The sequence below is a fragment of the Dichotomopilus funicola genome, assembly GCF_033296635.1.
Source record: "Dichotomopilus funicola strain CBS 141.50 unplaced genomic scaffold C8A04scaffold_8, whole genome shotgun sequence".
NCBI lineage: Eukaryota > Fungi > Ascomycota > Sordariomycetes > Sordariales > Chaetomiaceae > Dichotomopilus > Dichotomopilus funicola.
In genome coordinates, this window is record NW_026944029.1 from 312,953 (window position 1) to 327,105 (window position 14,153).

A 14,153-nucleotide genomic window follows, 5' to 3' on the forward strand; every position below is an offset into this window, starting at 1 on the left:
CAAGTCACAAGTAAACCAGTCCCAAGGCGAGCACAGCCCACCTCGGCTCGCCTCATTGTCGCCTCGTCTTGGCCCGGTTAGGTCTCGACTGCTCGAAAAAAAGGCTCAAGGTAACACAAAGAGTCATCATTAGGCCGCGGGCCTTTTCTACCGTTGATTGCCTTTTGAGCCATTTGTGTAAAAAAACTAGATTTTTCAAGTGATATTGGAGAGGGGAGAGGGGGGCTCGAGGGGGGTTGTTTACTGGGTCTGCCTTGTCGGTCTGCCTTGCGGCTGTCGGTTAGATGTATGGATGTATGGATACGTACCGATGTACATATGTACGTACATGTGTATGTCCAATGTGGGCTTTTCCCCCCGCATGCCGGGGCCTTGTGGTGGCAACGGTTTTTTTTTTGGTCTTTTTCGGATGTCGGAGGGGGCTCGGGCGGGTCGGAGTTATGCGGATGTATATTTGGCGGATGGAGATGGGGGGTTTGATAGAACTTAATGGGACATGGTGAGATGATTTGAGGTTTGTGTTGATGTGTGTGTTTTGTTGACTTGTTAATTGCGGGTTGTGGGGATGGGGATGAGGACTTGGTCGAGGTCCTTGTTATTGTCTATTTGTTTTAGGTATGTACCACCTGTATGTAGGCACTGAGGCCGTCAGGTTGGGTCTGAGGTATGGAGCCAGGCGGGGGAAAGTCTTGCTGGGAGTCATAGTATTGGAGTCCTACGGGTGTTACATGTGCGTGTACATCGGGTGAAAGGTGTTTAGGCAGGTGGTTTTCTCATGGGACCCTGTCGGGTACCGAACTTCGTTTACAGATGAGTTTCTGTGCGATGGTAGTTACTGTACATACATGTACCTAAACCTACGGACCAGGCCCGTGGTAGGTGGCCTTGCAGTCACAGGACGGTCGTGCAACAGATACTGCCCGTCCTACCGCCTTACTTTGTCCTTGTCATATCGTGCTTGAGAGAGAACGAAATGGCTAGACTCGACGGGGAAGTCCGGGCGGATACCTTTTGGTTGGTCGGGATCCTGCCTTGCTATCTAAGAGCTGGCCGTGTTGAGCAACTTTCATCAGGACTTGCTCATTGCTGCACAGTATCGGTGCCGAGGACTTGTTGAGAGACACCAAAACAGCCTCGTGCTTCGTTCGTTGTCCGCCTGATATCTGGCCGGACTAACCAACCGTTCACCCACGTGAAGACTAGCATGAAAATATGTCTCATGGTATATGAGTTATATACACACTATCGTTACACCCGGACAGCGAGGCGAGCCTTCATCGCCGTCGTGAGCATCTATGTCGCACGAAGGCGCCCTATTCCCCATACCCAGCGGCGTTATCCTCCGGGGCTATCGTCCCATCATGTAGGACTCTCAGCCGTCGGTCCTAGTTCCCGCCCTTTCCTGCCTCATGCTTTTGGTTGCTCGTCGTTACTCGTGCTTGCTGGCTCGGACCCGAGGGACAATTGCTCCACCGCTTTCTGCACCTCGCTCACATCATCCGATGCCGAAGACGGAGCAAGCGATGACCTCGACTGCTTGTTCTTCGCAATCACCTCGCCAATCTTGGCCAGCATCTCCTCCGACAGCACCGGCTGGCCACGCTGGCGACGAATCTCGCGCATCTTGCGGTTGTACTCCTGCACCGGCAGCAGCATCTCCTCGGCGCGGGCGCCCTTCCGACGGAGTTTCTTCTCCGCCTCCTGCGCCGCAATTTTGGCGACGTACTCCTCGGTGTGGCGGGTGCGGAATTTGGAGTAGCGGTTGCGCAGCTCGTCGAGGACGGACTCGGGCATGGGCGGGCGGAGTAGGGTCGGGATGAAGGTGCGCTCCTCGACGTCGATGCGGAGGGTGTCGACTGGGAAGTCTTGGCGGACGGCGGCCGGGACTTTGGGCCAGGGGATCCGCACGTTGAGGCCCGGGACGATGCGGGAGAAGAAGAATTTGCGTGATTGTCGGTCGTGTCGTATCGCTACGGGCTTGAGCTCGCGGATGATGACGTCGCGGATGGCGCCCGTTGCTGGGTCTTGGAGGGGGTGGACTAGGCGGACGGCGGAGATGGGGATGGCTTCCCGGAGCTGGTTGACTGTGGGCTGGCCGGGCTCGACTACGAAGCTGGGGAGTTGAGTGTTGATCTAGGGTGGGGGACGGGTCGTTAGTAAAATATGTTGGTGGGACGTGGGGATGGGGGGTCAGGCTTACGAGGCCGACATTGCCCGCCAGAGTGACGGTCATGTTTTCCTTCGTGAGGGTTTCAATAGGCGCGATATGCCCCTTGTATGCCCCCTCCGTCACAACTACCCTGTCGCCGACGGCAAGACAGAGGTATAGCGGCCCTCCAGCCCAGGCAGAGCGGGCTTGCTTGACTGCAAGTGTGGCTTTTTGTCTTAACAGGGCCCGCTCGCCCGAGATGGCACCCCAGAACGTGCCGAATTTATCTGGATGGGAAAAGGTACGGTCCGGCGCCAGGGGGCCAAGCTCCATGTCTTCGCGACGGGCGGCAACGGCAGCACGTCTCTCGTGTGTAGCTTGCTTGCCGCCGAATGAGAGTTCCTTCATCCTGTCCGCTTTTTCCTGCCCATTTCTTTGGACCTGGTTGCGCTTGTTTCGGCGAACGACCTGGCGCTCCGCCATGCGCACTCGACGAAGGATCTTGTCCATGCTGTCGGCGAGGGACGGGACGGGGCCGTCCCTAGATCAATCGGTATCTCTCGTGGTGGATGAAGCTGTGGGGAAGGAGTGTCGTTTCGTCCTCGTTGGCGGCGTTGCGGTCGGGCGGCCCCGGTGTGGTTCACCCCTCAGTAAGTCAATCTCGAAAAGTTTCGCTGCCATTGCAATTCCCAAAGCGGGCCATCGACCCCACATTTTCCACGTCAAGGGTGCACGTGCCAGGAACCGGGGAGAGATTTTGTGTGTGGCCGGCAGATCCCGCGACGGCTGGTGACAGCTGAGCACGGCATGACTTCAGATGCCATCGAGCCCCAGTCCGCCAGTCTGGGCCGATTCATGCACCCTTGCGTTCCAATCCTGTTTTTGGAAACAGGACGAGTCGATTGATGCAACGGTTTCGTGTTCTCTCTGCGCGGTCGCAAAGGCTTCCGGCTTCTCTCCGAGTCTAAGGCATTACCCCGTCGTCGACTTGCTCAAAAGAGGTTTCCTAATGACTACCTGACCTTGTGGAAGCCTTCTAGAAGTTCAATGCCTTTTCCGGTGCTTAGTTGCGGCTCTTGAGCTCTGCATTCCCGAGCCAAGTCCTATGACCTAGGACTTTGCGACCCACTTGTAAGACGACGCAGCAGAGATGCAAGACGCGAGAGCACGCGCCACGGCCACAGCAATTTGCCCCCCTAGTCCGGTTTCACCAACCTCTCAGACGACAGCTTCCAACTCTCGCTCATTGTTGTCTTGAGGCATGGGATCATTCGACTCGTTGTACGCGGAAAGCCGTGTTCCTCAGTTATCCCTGCCGCTTTTGCTGTGCCTGTCGTGTACGGCAACCGGGATTTATCCCACCACCCGTGATTCGGCTCCCATTCTCTAGCCCCAGACTTCCAGTGGTTGGGACCGCCCGTCTCCGGAGGCAGGGAGCTCCTAGAGGAAGGGAGGGAACTGGTGTCTCGAGAGGGCGGCCTGTTTGAGCAGGGCAATTGATATGCCATTTCATCCCCATTGAGCAGCAGATTCACGCCCTCGAGTTGCCGCCTGGCTGCAGGTCTCGAGATGCAGAGACGGAGAATGCGGTCAAGTCTCACGTGCCATGAGAAAGACTGCCTATCTCGGCAAACTGCCCGTCAGCTCGTTAGGACCCAAAGACTTCTTGTGTCGGGAATCGGCCAACGACGGGTTCTTCGCACAGGTTACTTGGGATGACCGAAGTGACGGTGACGGAAAGCTGGAGGTTTCCCACTCCACGGATGCTCTCGGCAAAACTTGACACTCCGCACCGCTTCAGGGGCCGCGTCCTCGTTTGCTGGGCCGAGTTTGCTTTCCTGGGCCCTGGGGCCAGCCCTGAGGCGGTCCGGATCGACAAGCTAGCGCCGAGGAGTACCTGGAAAGTGACCCGTACCGGGCAGCTCGATGGTAGCCGTTTAGTGGATGGTGATTTGCCAACTTCCGTAACCCTTTGCCTTCTCCCCGATAAGCACCTACCTGGGCAGCAGGCTAGTGTGCATAGTATGCCTGAGAGTACACTACAGCAGAACTTCGAGAGTCCTGCGCAAGAGTGAAGACGGACATATCTCATAGTACAAATATACATAACCTGGAACTTCCCGTGCATTATTAGGCTGCCCAGCAACAGGAAACCAGGACAACTGAACAAATAGGCGACCGCCTGGCGCCGACGTTGCTTCATCTCAGCCCAGACCAAGAGAACAGCACTTGAGCAAGCCCCCCGAAGCCTGCAAGGTTCTGTCCACTCACAGGGCTCCATTCCGAGAGGGCACCCACTCTCCCCTTCTTCTCGGCCATTCCCCCCAAGCCCCGAACCGAGCGCTGTCGCCCTTTCTCTGTCATCAATTGCAGCGGCCGCCAACCTCTTTTCCACAACCCGAACAACCTTCCTCCACTTTTCACCCCTTCCATCTCCTGCATTTGTTTGCATCAACCACTCGGCGACCGATTCTCTCAAAGGCATCGCCTGCCACCCTCCCTCTTAATCTTTCACCACCCGCGATCACTGTCGGCTTGTTTTTTCTTACTTTCGCCGCGGCTCTCTCTTGGACCTTGCGACGAGGTTGCAGCTGATCCTGCAACTCTAACAACACCATCAAATCCCTTTCGACAACAACCCCTTTCATCACACAGCAACCATGGCCGCCGAGCTCCGCAGGAAGTTGGTCATCGTGGGTGACGGTGCCTGCGGCAAGACCTGTTTGTTGATGTAAGTCTGCCTGCCACCTGCATGGTGACCCGAGAGTCGACCCCCGACCGCCGGGAGGCCGCCAACGACGTTTTCATCGCTGGGTGCGCTTCGATTTGTGCAGCATTGTATTGACTCGGCATGATTGCAGTGTTTTCTCCAAGGGTACCTTCCCGGAGGTGAGTTGAACTCGATCGAGAACTTCTTTTTCCGCGCCCCAAGCGTTCCGCCGGGTGCTGCCTCAGGTCTTGCACACATTCGCAGACCGCCTCCAAAAACACATTCACCTTCGACCCCTGCCCGATGACGATTTTCCATGGCCAATCGACCACACTCACCGCGTTGAACCCGTTACCCAGCCCTAAATACCCGGCCAACTAACATAAACACGCAGGTCTACGTCCCCACCGTCTTCGAAAACTACGTCGCCGATGTCGAGGTCGATGGAAAGCACGTTGAGCTGGCGCTATGGGATACGGCTGGCCAAGAGGACTACGATCGTCTGCGGCCCCTGTCGTACCCTGACTCCCACGTCATCCTGATCTGCTTCGCCGTCGACTCTCCCGATTCTCTGGACAACGTTGGCGAGAAGGTTAGTCGCAAGCCCGCGCCGTAGCAGATTGGCGCATTCGCGCTGCTGCACGCAAAACAATTCCATTTACTAACCCTCTTGTAACAGTGGTGCTCAGAAGTACATCACTTCTGCCCGGATGTCCCCAAGATCCTGGTTGGCTGCAAGAAGGATTTGCGTTTCGACCAGAAGACCATTGAGGAGCTCCACAAGACCAGCCAGCAGCCCGTGACCCCTGAGCAGGTAAGCCGTCCATGCCTGTCGACTCCAAGCGGGCCACCTTCCCCAGCGAGTCGATATTTCAGACTATGTGTTGGGACAGGCCGTTAACACTAGATGCTTGACAGGGTACCGCCGTTGCCAACAACATCAAGGCCACCAAGTATCTTGAGTGCTCTGCCAAGACCAACGAGGGTGTCCGCGAGGTGTTCGAGTTCGCGACACGGGCCGCACTCCTGAAGAAGACCGGGAAAAAGAAGAGCAGGTGCGTCATCGCCTAAACGGTGGTGCGCCTCGAATAGTCGACCTTCACGTTTGTCAACCCGTTGTCCGATCCCGGATCCCGTCTTCTCGGCAACAGCACGGCCCGTCACGATAGGGTTTACTTATCCCTGGGATATGAGAGATGGAGAATTTCTCATGCTTCTTGCGTTCCCCAGTTCTAGTCGGCGATGATAAACCGCCAGGTTGAGCAGATCTACGTTCCCCGGAAGGGTGGTGGCGGACGGCTCACGGATGGGAACGAGGGGATTACGAGATCTTGATTTTGGGCAGTTACGAGTCTTGAGGAAGAAAGGGAAAGATGCAACTTTACGAGCATCATGGGTAATGCCAAGGGGGTTTTTACTGCTTCTGTGATACCCCCAATTTCACAGGGCTGGGTTGGAGATGGCCGGCTAAACCGAAGGGGGAGAAGCGTGGGCGGCATGCTATAAATACACGCCCTTGCTTCTCTCTTCCTTCTTGTTTTTCTATCTAAGTCTTTTATTTTCTCCCTCTCTTTGTCTCTCTCACACTGTGTCTCAGATTACTTTTGACGGTACCGCGGTTCTTTCCCTGCTCGTTTTTTACTAGCTAGCTATCTATTTATTCACCCTGTTTTCTTGGACCTGGTGGTGGTTGTGGATGTGGTGTGTGTCTTGGCCAAACGTCCTCCTCCCAGGCGGCTTTGCCCGGCCGAGGCTTGTGGTTTTGTGTGTTTGTTGGCTAGGTACCTAGGTGGAACTGTAACTAATATGAATACAAGCAGGCTAATCTCGACTTGATACTGAAGGGGCTGGCTTGGCCGCGTGCACTTTGAATGAACGATATGCGGGTTAAGGTGTGTTGGAGACTCATAATCAGGATGTGGTTCGCCGTGCAATATTTCGTCGGCACACGCTCGATATCACTGACTTGGGTCACATGAGCAGGGGCAGGCTTTCGTGCTGCAGAGAGCTTTGTTCAAACGTGATTTCATTCCCAAGCCGTTTCCAGTACGATCCCCCCTACGAGATTGGGGCCTCCCGTTTCCTGACTGATACATCCATGCCATACTCCGTCCGTCCGTCTCGCTTAGATAGGCGGGCAGGCAGGTAGAGATACGGTGCTGAGCAGAGGGCTGAGGAAAAGAACGGCTGTCCAAAGAAAGGGATGGGTGAAAACGGCGATTCGGGGTCTCCTCGGGCAGTGTTACTTAGACGGGGCAGCTCTATGGCGGGGTTAGTTCGTGTGTACTAGTAGTGACGAGTACGAGTAGGTTAAGTAGTTGGTGGTGGTGGATAAGGGTATTGTGCGGTGTTGGATAGTAGGATATGAGTAGAGGGGGGAGGGGTAATGTGGTAAGTGCAAGAGGTTTTGATGTGAGGGAGTAGAAGAGCTGGATGTATAAAGGGATGGAGGAAGCAAGGCAGGTTTAACGTGGGAGAGAGGATAGGATAATGAGAGATTGGGAAGACGGAAGAAGATAAGAAAGGAGATAGGCTTACCGCGCCGCAGGCACCGCACGACTTGGTAGAGCCGTCGCTCGCGGCACCGCAACTGGGGCAGCTACTATCATGCATGTTGATGTTTTTCGAGGGGTTGTGTTGTGGGAAGATTTGTTTTGGTTGTTGTGTAAGTAAGGTGGTTGCTGGCCTCCTCTAGTTGTGGAGGAAGAGGAATCAAGAGCGAAGGTTCCGAGTGAGAGCGGGAAGTGGGTTGGAAGCGGGGGTCTTATACATAATCAACCAGAGCACTTCCAACTCCGAACCACCCCTCATCTCCAACGCTAAGGTACGTGTGCCTCGAGATGGGGTCGTTCCTTCCCACCCTCGTTCTCACCCTCCTTCACCTGAGACCTGAACCGTAGGTTCTCCCTGCACTGCCCTGCTAACTGCCCCTCTCATGTGGGCAACCCGTCCCACACCTCGCAACTCGCACTTATACACCTCACACTGCGCGGGCAACCTCAGGTCTGACAACATAGCAGATGGCCGATTTGGTTTAGTCCCCGCTTGAACACGTCCCGTTCGTAATGCACCGAGGGTTCCATGCAGCGGCAGAGTACAGGGGGCGGTTGATATGAGGCTGTCCTGGATATCTGTATCTTTTCCATTTGCCGTTTGTGCAAGGCTGCATGCATAACATCAAGTGACGTTTTTACCCAGTAGTTATCGAAAGGCTTCACAAGTGTGCCCCCACTTCCCCCATGAAGTTCGGTTTAGGTAACTTCTCTGCATCTCCGATTATAAGACCTACCTACGTAAGGTAGGTCCTCAGCCTTTCAACCTAGCGGTTTCTTCCGTCTCTAACTGATCGTAAGCTGAGATAGCTGCACACTCTCAAGCAACCCACCCAATATCCCCTCCCGCTGTCTCTAGGTACTGTACACATTTTCCCTCGGCAACTCGGAGACTCGTTGGATCCTCAAGTTACTACCGAGCGTCCTGCAAATAATGCGGAGAGCAGCCTACCCTATCAACGCAAATCCACATATCCACGTTGCCCCGATCAAATACGCACCAAGATGCGCGCATGACCGGGCAAGTACGCATGTGAGTGGGTGGGTATGGGGGTGATGGATGTTGCAGTGCGGGGTGTTTTGGGGGTAGGTAAGAGACCCCACGCCAAGTCCCCTAGGTTTCTCCTGACTGCAGCCCTCTGCTCATGCTAGGTGTGGATGGGACTCTTGGGGGAGAAAGATGAATGGGTGAATTGAGCAGACGTTTCTGCCTTGCTTGGTTTGGGAAAGTAGTTGTTATGCTGTATCTATGGGAATGGGCTGGATTTAGTGTAAAGGAAACGGTTAAGTGGAGAGTCAAAGGCAGGGGGTTCAGGAGAGCTTGCAAGAAAGAATCCGACTCGAAGATGTTACTCGTAGTTCCGCTTGTCTTGAAGCTCTTGAGGGACTTTATCGAAGGTAGGAAGTACTTTCCTTAAGTACAATGTTCAGTAGGTAGGTATATACCTTACCTATTGAACCTTTGAGCTTTGGCTCGAAGTCATGGTCTTGGAATTACAACCACGACTAATACTTAACCTGGGTCACAGTTGAACTATATCGGTCGCAATCAGGTTGCAGCCAGTTTGGCACCTTGAAAGATATCCGTCCCAGCCCATCGCCAGCCCGGATCTGGGGGTAATAAAAGTCTATATACATATCCAATGATTAGTAGTTTATAATCTACAGGTATCAATCAATAACATTGTCTCGTATCTCCCTCCCCTATAAGCAAACGGTTAGCACACAGCCTCACATCATGGATAAAAGCCGGCAGACACTCACCTGTAATCATCTTCGCAATCGCCTGCAGCATACTCATGACCATAACCGTGGTCCCAAACACCACCACCGCCCACGCCAAATACGTTTTCCACGACCTCGTCGTCAGCTTGATATAACACAACGGCGGCAAAATATACGCCATCGCCGCCGCGCTCGTCCCGCCCACCAAATCAAACACCGTGCCCAAATCACACGTCCACAGACTCAGCACCATCGCACTGAACACCAGACTGCTGGTGAAGATGAGGTGCAGGTTCATGTTGAACGGTTCGCCGGGAAAGTAGTAGTTGAACATGACCTCGCGGCAGACGAACGCCTCGAGAGGCAGGGTGGTGAGCATGTTGAGGCCGAAGCAGAGGCGGGCGACGTTGACCATGGTGTTGTCGGCGGGGAAATTGTTGAGGACGTTGCCTTGGGTTTTGTCGCCGAAGGTGAGGAAGCCGGAGAGGGCCATGATTAGGCAGGCGAACATGGAGACGGCGGTGGAGATGTGGGTGACGCGGGAGAAGCGGTCGATCGTGGGCTTTTCGAGGGAGCCGTAGATGAGGAGGGAGTTGTGGTGGCAGACGAAGGCTGTTTGTTGGGTGTTAAACGCTGTGTAAACGTGGTGGAGTGTGGAGTGTGGAGTGACGAGTTGAACATACCAAAGGATATTACCCCAATTGCCTGGAAAATCCCGTCGTTGATGACCAGCATCCGCCAGTCCTTCAACACACCTCTGTTCTCCGCTGGTACCATCATGCCTTGCACCAGCACAGTAAACACGATGATGCCCATGCTTATCAAGGCGAGCGTACTCGCTTTAGCCAACTACTCCCCGGGAAACCATCGTCAGCCACCTCACCTCTCGCTCTCTCTTTTCAGAGACAGACATCATTTCTCTTTCAAAGATAGACAACATTAAGGAGAAAGAAAAACAAGACCACTCACCTTAGCAATATCGCGATACAACGCCAACGGATAACTCACCAACAACGTAAACACCACAATCACCACCCTCCGATCCCCCAACAGCCCCACCACCGGCATCTCATCCAACCCGGGCCAAACCGCCCTCAAAACAGGCGGTATACTATCCCCCACAATGACCCCAAACGCCACCATCCCCCCAAACGCAAACGCCCACTGCGCCACGCTAATCGCCACCAACCCCGTCCTCCCAAAACACTTCTCCACCGTCCCCTGGAAACTGCTCGCCCCACTGAGCTTCGAGTTGACTACAATCAAACAAATCGTCCAGTCCACCACCACCGTCAGCAGCACCAGCAGCACGGTGCCCGCTAGCAGGCCGGCCTCGCGCATCGCGTAGGGTTGTCCGATGATGCCGGCGCCGATGATGGAGTTGGCCATGTTCATGAAGGCGGAGGGGAGCGAGGATTTCGGCCGGCGCTGCTCGGCTGCGTGCCAGGCTTCGGCGTCGGAGGTGGAGGTGAAGGGGGAGGAGGTCGCGACGGTCACGCTTGGCGCTTCGATATCTGTTAGGAGGGGGCGGCCGCCACGTTGGCCGTTGTGGGAGGACCCGTGCTGTTGTTGGAGGAGTGAAGGGTCGGAGGTAAGCGGGTCGGACTCGTTGAGGTCGAGGTCGAAGGATTCGCGCGGGTAGAGGTTGTCGGGATCATTGTTATCATGCCTCGTGGAGCCATTGGTATTGGCGTCGCCGTTAGCCGCGCGGTCATCGTCGTCGTCAACAATCGTCGGGCGCAAGTCGAAGCGCACTCGGTTCGGGGTTCGTGGATGCGCGCGCGACGAGCCGTTCATGCCCCCCTCTGCGCCATTCCCACTCATACCCCCGTGGGGAGACCGTCGACGGGGTAGGGGCCCGTCACTCTGCGAGTAGCCATGGCCACTTTGGTGACTGTGGTCACTGCTGGCTGCGTCGTCTAGGCTGTCCGGGTCGGGAGACAACAGCCCCGTCGCTTCTTCGCTACTACTCCTGTTGCTGCCACGCAGTGGAGAAGGGGAGGGGTTCCCACGCCGGTTGTTGTTGTTGCTGTTACTGCTGCTGTTGTTGGCAGCTGCTGCAGCACCATGTGAAGTGGCCCTGGCCATAACTATTCTTCCATCTGCGAGAGCGTCGCTTAGGGCATATTGCAGTTGGAGTTGGCGCGGTCGAAAAGAAGCAAACCGTCTCTCTCTGTCTGGTAAGACGCAACTGGTGATAATTCAGAGTTTGAACGAGCGTGGGCAAGGCCGGCGAGCTTGCGTCAAGAGAAAAAAGAATAACCAAACGTTGAAGATGTCCGTTTCAATCTTTCGCAGAAAGAAGGCTGACCGTGGCTTGTCTGGAACTTCGTTGTCAATTGCAATTGCAAGGCAGGTTCCAGAAAGGGAACTGCGTAATAAGTGGGTCGGTGCAGGGTCCTCAATGACCAATAGGATCGCCGTTCAAGCGTTGCAGTCCCGCTTTCTCAGGGGTCCCAGCGGCCCGGCAGAACAGGCGGAAAGCCCGGCGATATCCGGGCAGCCCAGGGAGAGCTCCTTCTCAACGACTCTGGGCGCCTTGGCTCGGGTCTGTCAAGCGAGTTGATGAAAAAGCTTAACATATCCGTACATGGTACCTACATACATAGTACATAGACGAAACACAGGACCTTAAACGCAAACCCAACATCGCATGCGGCTCATAATACGAAAAGAAGCGTCGGCTGTGATATTTCACAGAATCTCATTAGAAAGACAGTACGGACAAAAACCCAAGGTCCCGTTCACCAAGACCTGATTGCGAGCCATATACTTCGCAGTTTGATTCCCTGGAGCCCCCTTGAGGTTTGCTCCCTCCCTCCATCCCTTTTTGTGTATGTTTGTTTTCTGTGTGGTTGCGTGTGCTTATGTCCACGACTTCCTCCGGGGTATCATGTCAACAACTCGCTCTCTGTTGCCCGCTAGGTGCGAGCACGAAATTTAATATACAAAAATTTTCAATGGCCAACCAAGTCCACATCTGGCTAGCCAACCCATGTTCAGCTTGTGCTCCTCAATGAAGCACAGAGGGTGAACCGCCTCGCGTTTTCAGCTTCTCTCCCTGCTTGTGTCACTGTCTTACACCAACGCAGCAATGGCAGCCGCAACACCAAGTGCGAAACCATAGAACCCGGCCCCCACTACTTGGTGCCCGCCATTCACATGTGTTTGTGTCTGCGCCGGCCCCGGCCCGGGTGCCGTCTGTGAACTCCCCGGCCCCTGCGATTCCTGCCCACTAAACCCGGGCATGATCGGGTTCCCCGCATTATCGCCTACCGGAGGTGTGATCCCAGCCGGGTCGGCCGTGACGGAGACACCCGCACTGGCACTGATGGGGCCTAATGTCGTCGTCGTAGGCCTCGGCGGGGGCGCGGGCTTCGACGCAAAACCAACGCGCATCTTGTCGGCATCGAGGACGGTGTAGACGTTCTTGAGGAACGTGTCACCAACAAGCCAGGTGCCGCTGTACACCTCGTAGCCGTACAGGTTGGCAATGCACTTGTTCTGGTCGCGTTGTACGACCCAGTCCTGTGACGAGATCTCGTAGTCGACCCCGGAAAAGGTAATGTGAAGAGGTGCGGTCGTGTCGCACGGGATCGAGTATTCAATGTACTCGCCGTTTTGGTACGAGTCCGATCCGGGAATAAGTTTGAAGAGCGCAGCCAGATCATCCGGGGGAGCAAAAATGAACGAGGTGCCGGTGTCGATGTAGGCGGTCTGACTCTTGATAGTGGCGGTCTTGCCGTCGAAGCCCGTCCCTCCCAATGCAATCGCCCACTCGCCCGTGGTCTTGTGGTCGGGCTCGACGACATGGTAAGTGATATCGCCTTTGTACTTGGTGGAATCAACACCACCGAATGTGACTTGGCCGTCATTCACGCCGTCGGAGTCCCGGTTCAGCGACAAGCCCACCAAGAGCGTGTCCAACACCTTTGCTGTTTTTAGTGTTTGCAAGAATGCCCCAGTGACGGAAGGGCTCATGGCTAGGCCGAGGATGCCATCGAAGGCAAAGTGCGTGAAGTCGTCGGTGGTTTCGTTCGCTAAACCGAATGAGAGGTCGTGTTTGAGCCCGGCCAATGTCGCGGTATCGTGGCCAATGGTCCCCGTCAGGCTGCCCGATCCGTACTGAATCAAGAAACCCTTGTCCCCCGATTTCCACGACGTCGAAGAGCTGGGGTCGAAAGTGTCGTGCATCTCGCACGCCTTGGACGTGCAGTCGGAGCCCATGAGCCATGTGTTGGAGGCACCCGAGTCGAGGAGCATGTAAAACGGCTGTTGGGCAGATCCCACTTGGACCTTGATGAAGTACGAGTAGTCTGGGCCGTATTGGTAGATGCCCGCACTGTTAGAGATAGTTGGTGTCTCGGGCGTGGAGACCGAGTATGTGTTCTTCCGCTTGCTGAGCTCGGAGGTTGGGGACGCCTGGGGCTTCCCAAACTTGCGGGTGACCCGGCCCAAGGCTTCGGCTATCGGGTCAAAGTGGGCGGCAGCATGGCGCTGTCGTACTCGTCAGCACAAAGATCACACACATCAAACTCGGCGAGAATAAATAAACAAAGGACCCGGAAAGACGTACTCCAGATGGTTTACGGACAAGGTCAAGAGTGACCGCATCAGAACCATCTTCGCCCCGCTTCCCCTCGGCCTTCCCTAACCCATCTGGACCGCAATGGCCGTTCGGAACGAACGGGTAGAAGGCATGAACGGTGACAGCCCAGAGCGTCAGCTGCAGGAGCAGAGCCGCTATCCTCGACATATTGTCGAGTTGGCTGTGAAGGTTTTTGAATAACCACTCCCACACCGGATATCGGCGTGGGGGGTACGGCTGGTCACGTCGTCTCCAGTGGTTTTAGAAAGTTGAATGCTCGAAGATACGAGCTCGGTTGGTGGACGGTCGGTAGTTGCTTTCAGCATGTGAGCGAGCAACAAGTCGATGGTGTGCCGGATCGAACGGGATGGCCTGGAGGTGTTGATAGCTCGAATTGGGTCGAACGATTCGGTGACCCGAGTCCCAGAC

The 14,153-nt window shown here is 55.3% G+C and overlaps 3 protein-coding genes across 3 annotated transcripts; 1 reads left to right on the forward strand and 2 right to left on the reverse strand.

Annotated features, from left to right (window-relative positions):
• Positions 1-1,407: 1,407 nt before the first annotated feature.
• C8A04DRAFT_9772 (uncharacterized protein) lies at positions 1,408-2,659 on the reverse strand (the record flags this gene model as incomplete). The annotated part of the gene is made up of 2 exons (XM_062785621.1): positions 1,408-2,133; positions 2,201-2,659. The coding sequence occupies 2 exons, from the start codon at positions 2,657-2,659 to the stop codon at positions 1,408-1,410; spliced, it is 1,185 nt and encodes a 394-aa protein (XP_062639857.1).
• Positions 2,660-4,809: 2,150 nt separating this feature from the next.
• On the forward strand, positions 4,810-5,930 carry C8A04DRAFT_25711 (neuronal RhoA GEF protein; the record flags this gene model as incomplete). Its single annotated transcript, XM_062779664.1, has 5 exons — positions 4,810-4,880; positions 5,011-5,038; positions 5,254-5,451; positions 5,539-5,673; positions 5,778-5,930. The coding sequence occupies 5 exons, from the start codon at positions 4,810-4,812 to the stop codon at positions 5,928-5,930; spliced, it is 585 nt and encodes a 194-aa protein (XP_062639858.1).
• A 3,156-nt stretch (positions 5,931-9,086) lies between these two features.
• C8A04DRAFT_9739 (transmembrane amino acid transporter protein-domain-containing protein) lies at positions 9,087-13,892 on the reverse strand (the record flags this gene model as incomplete). Its single annotated transcript, XM_062785607.1, has 7 exons — positions 9,087-9,748; positions 9,820-9,985; positions 10,106-10,941; positions 11,023-11,327; positions 11,666-11,710; positions 12,219-13,633; positions 13,713-13,892. The coding sequence occupies 7 exons, from the start codon at positions 13,890-13,892 to the stop codon at positions 9,087-9,089; spliced, it is 3,609 nt and encodes a 1,202-aa protein (XP_062639859.1).
• Positions 13,893-14,153: the final 261 nt, after the last annotated feature.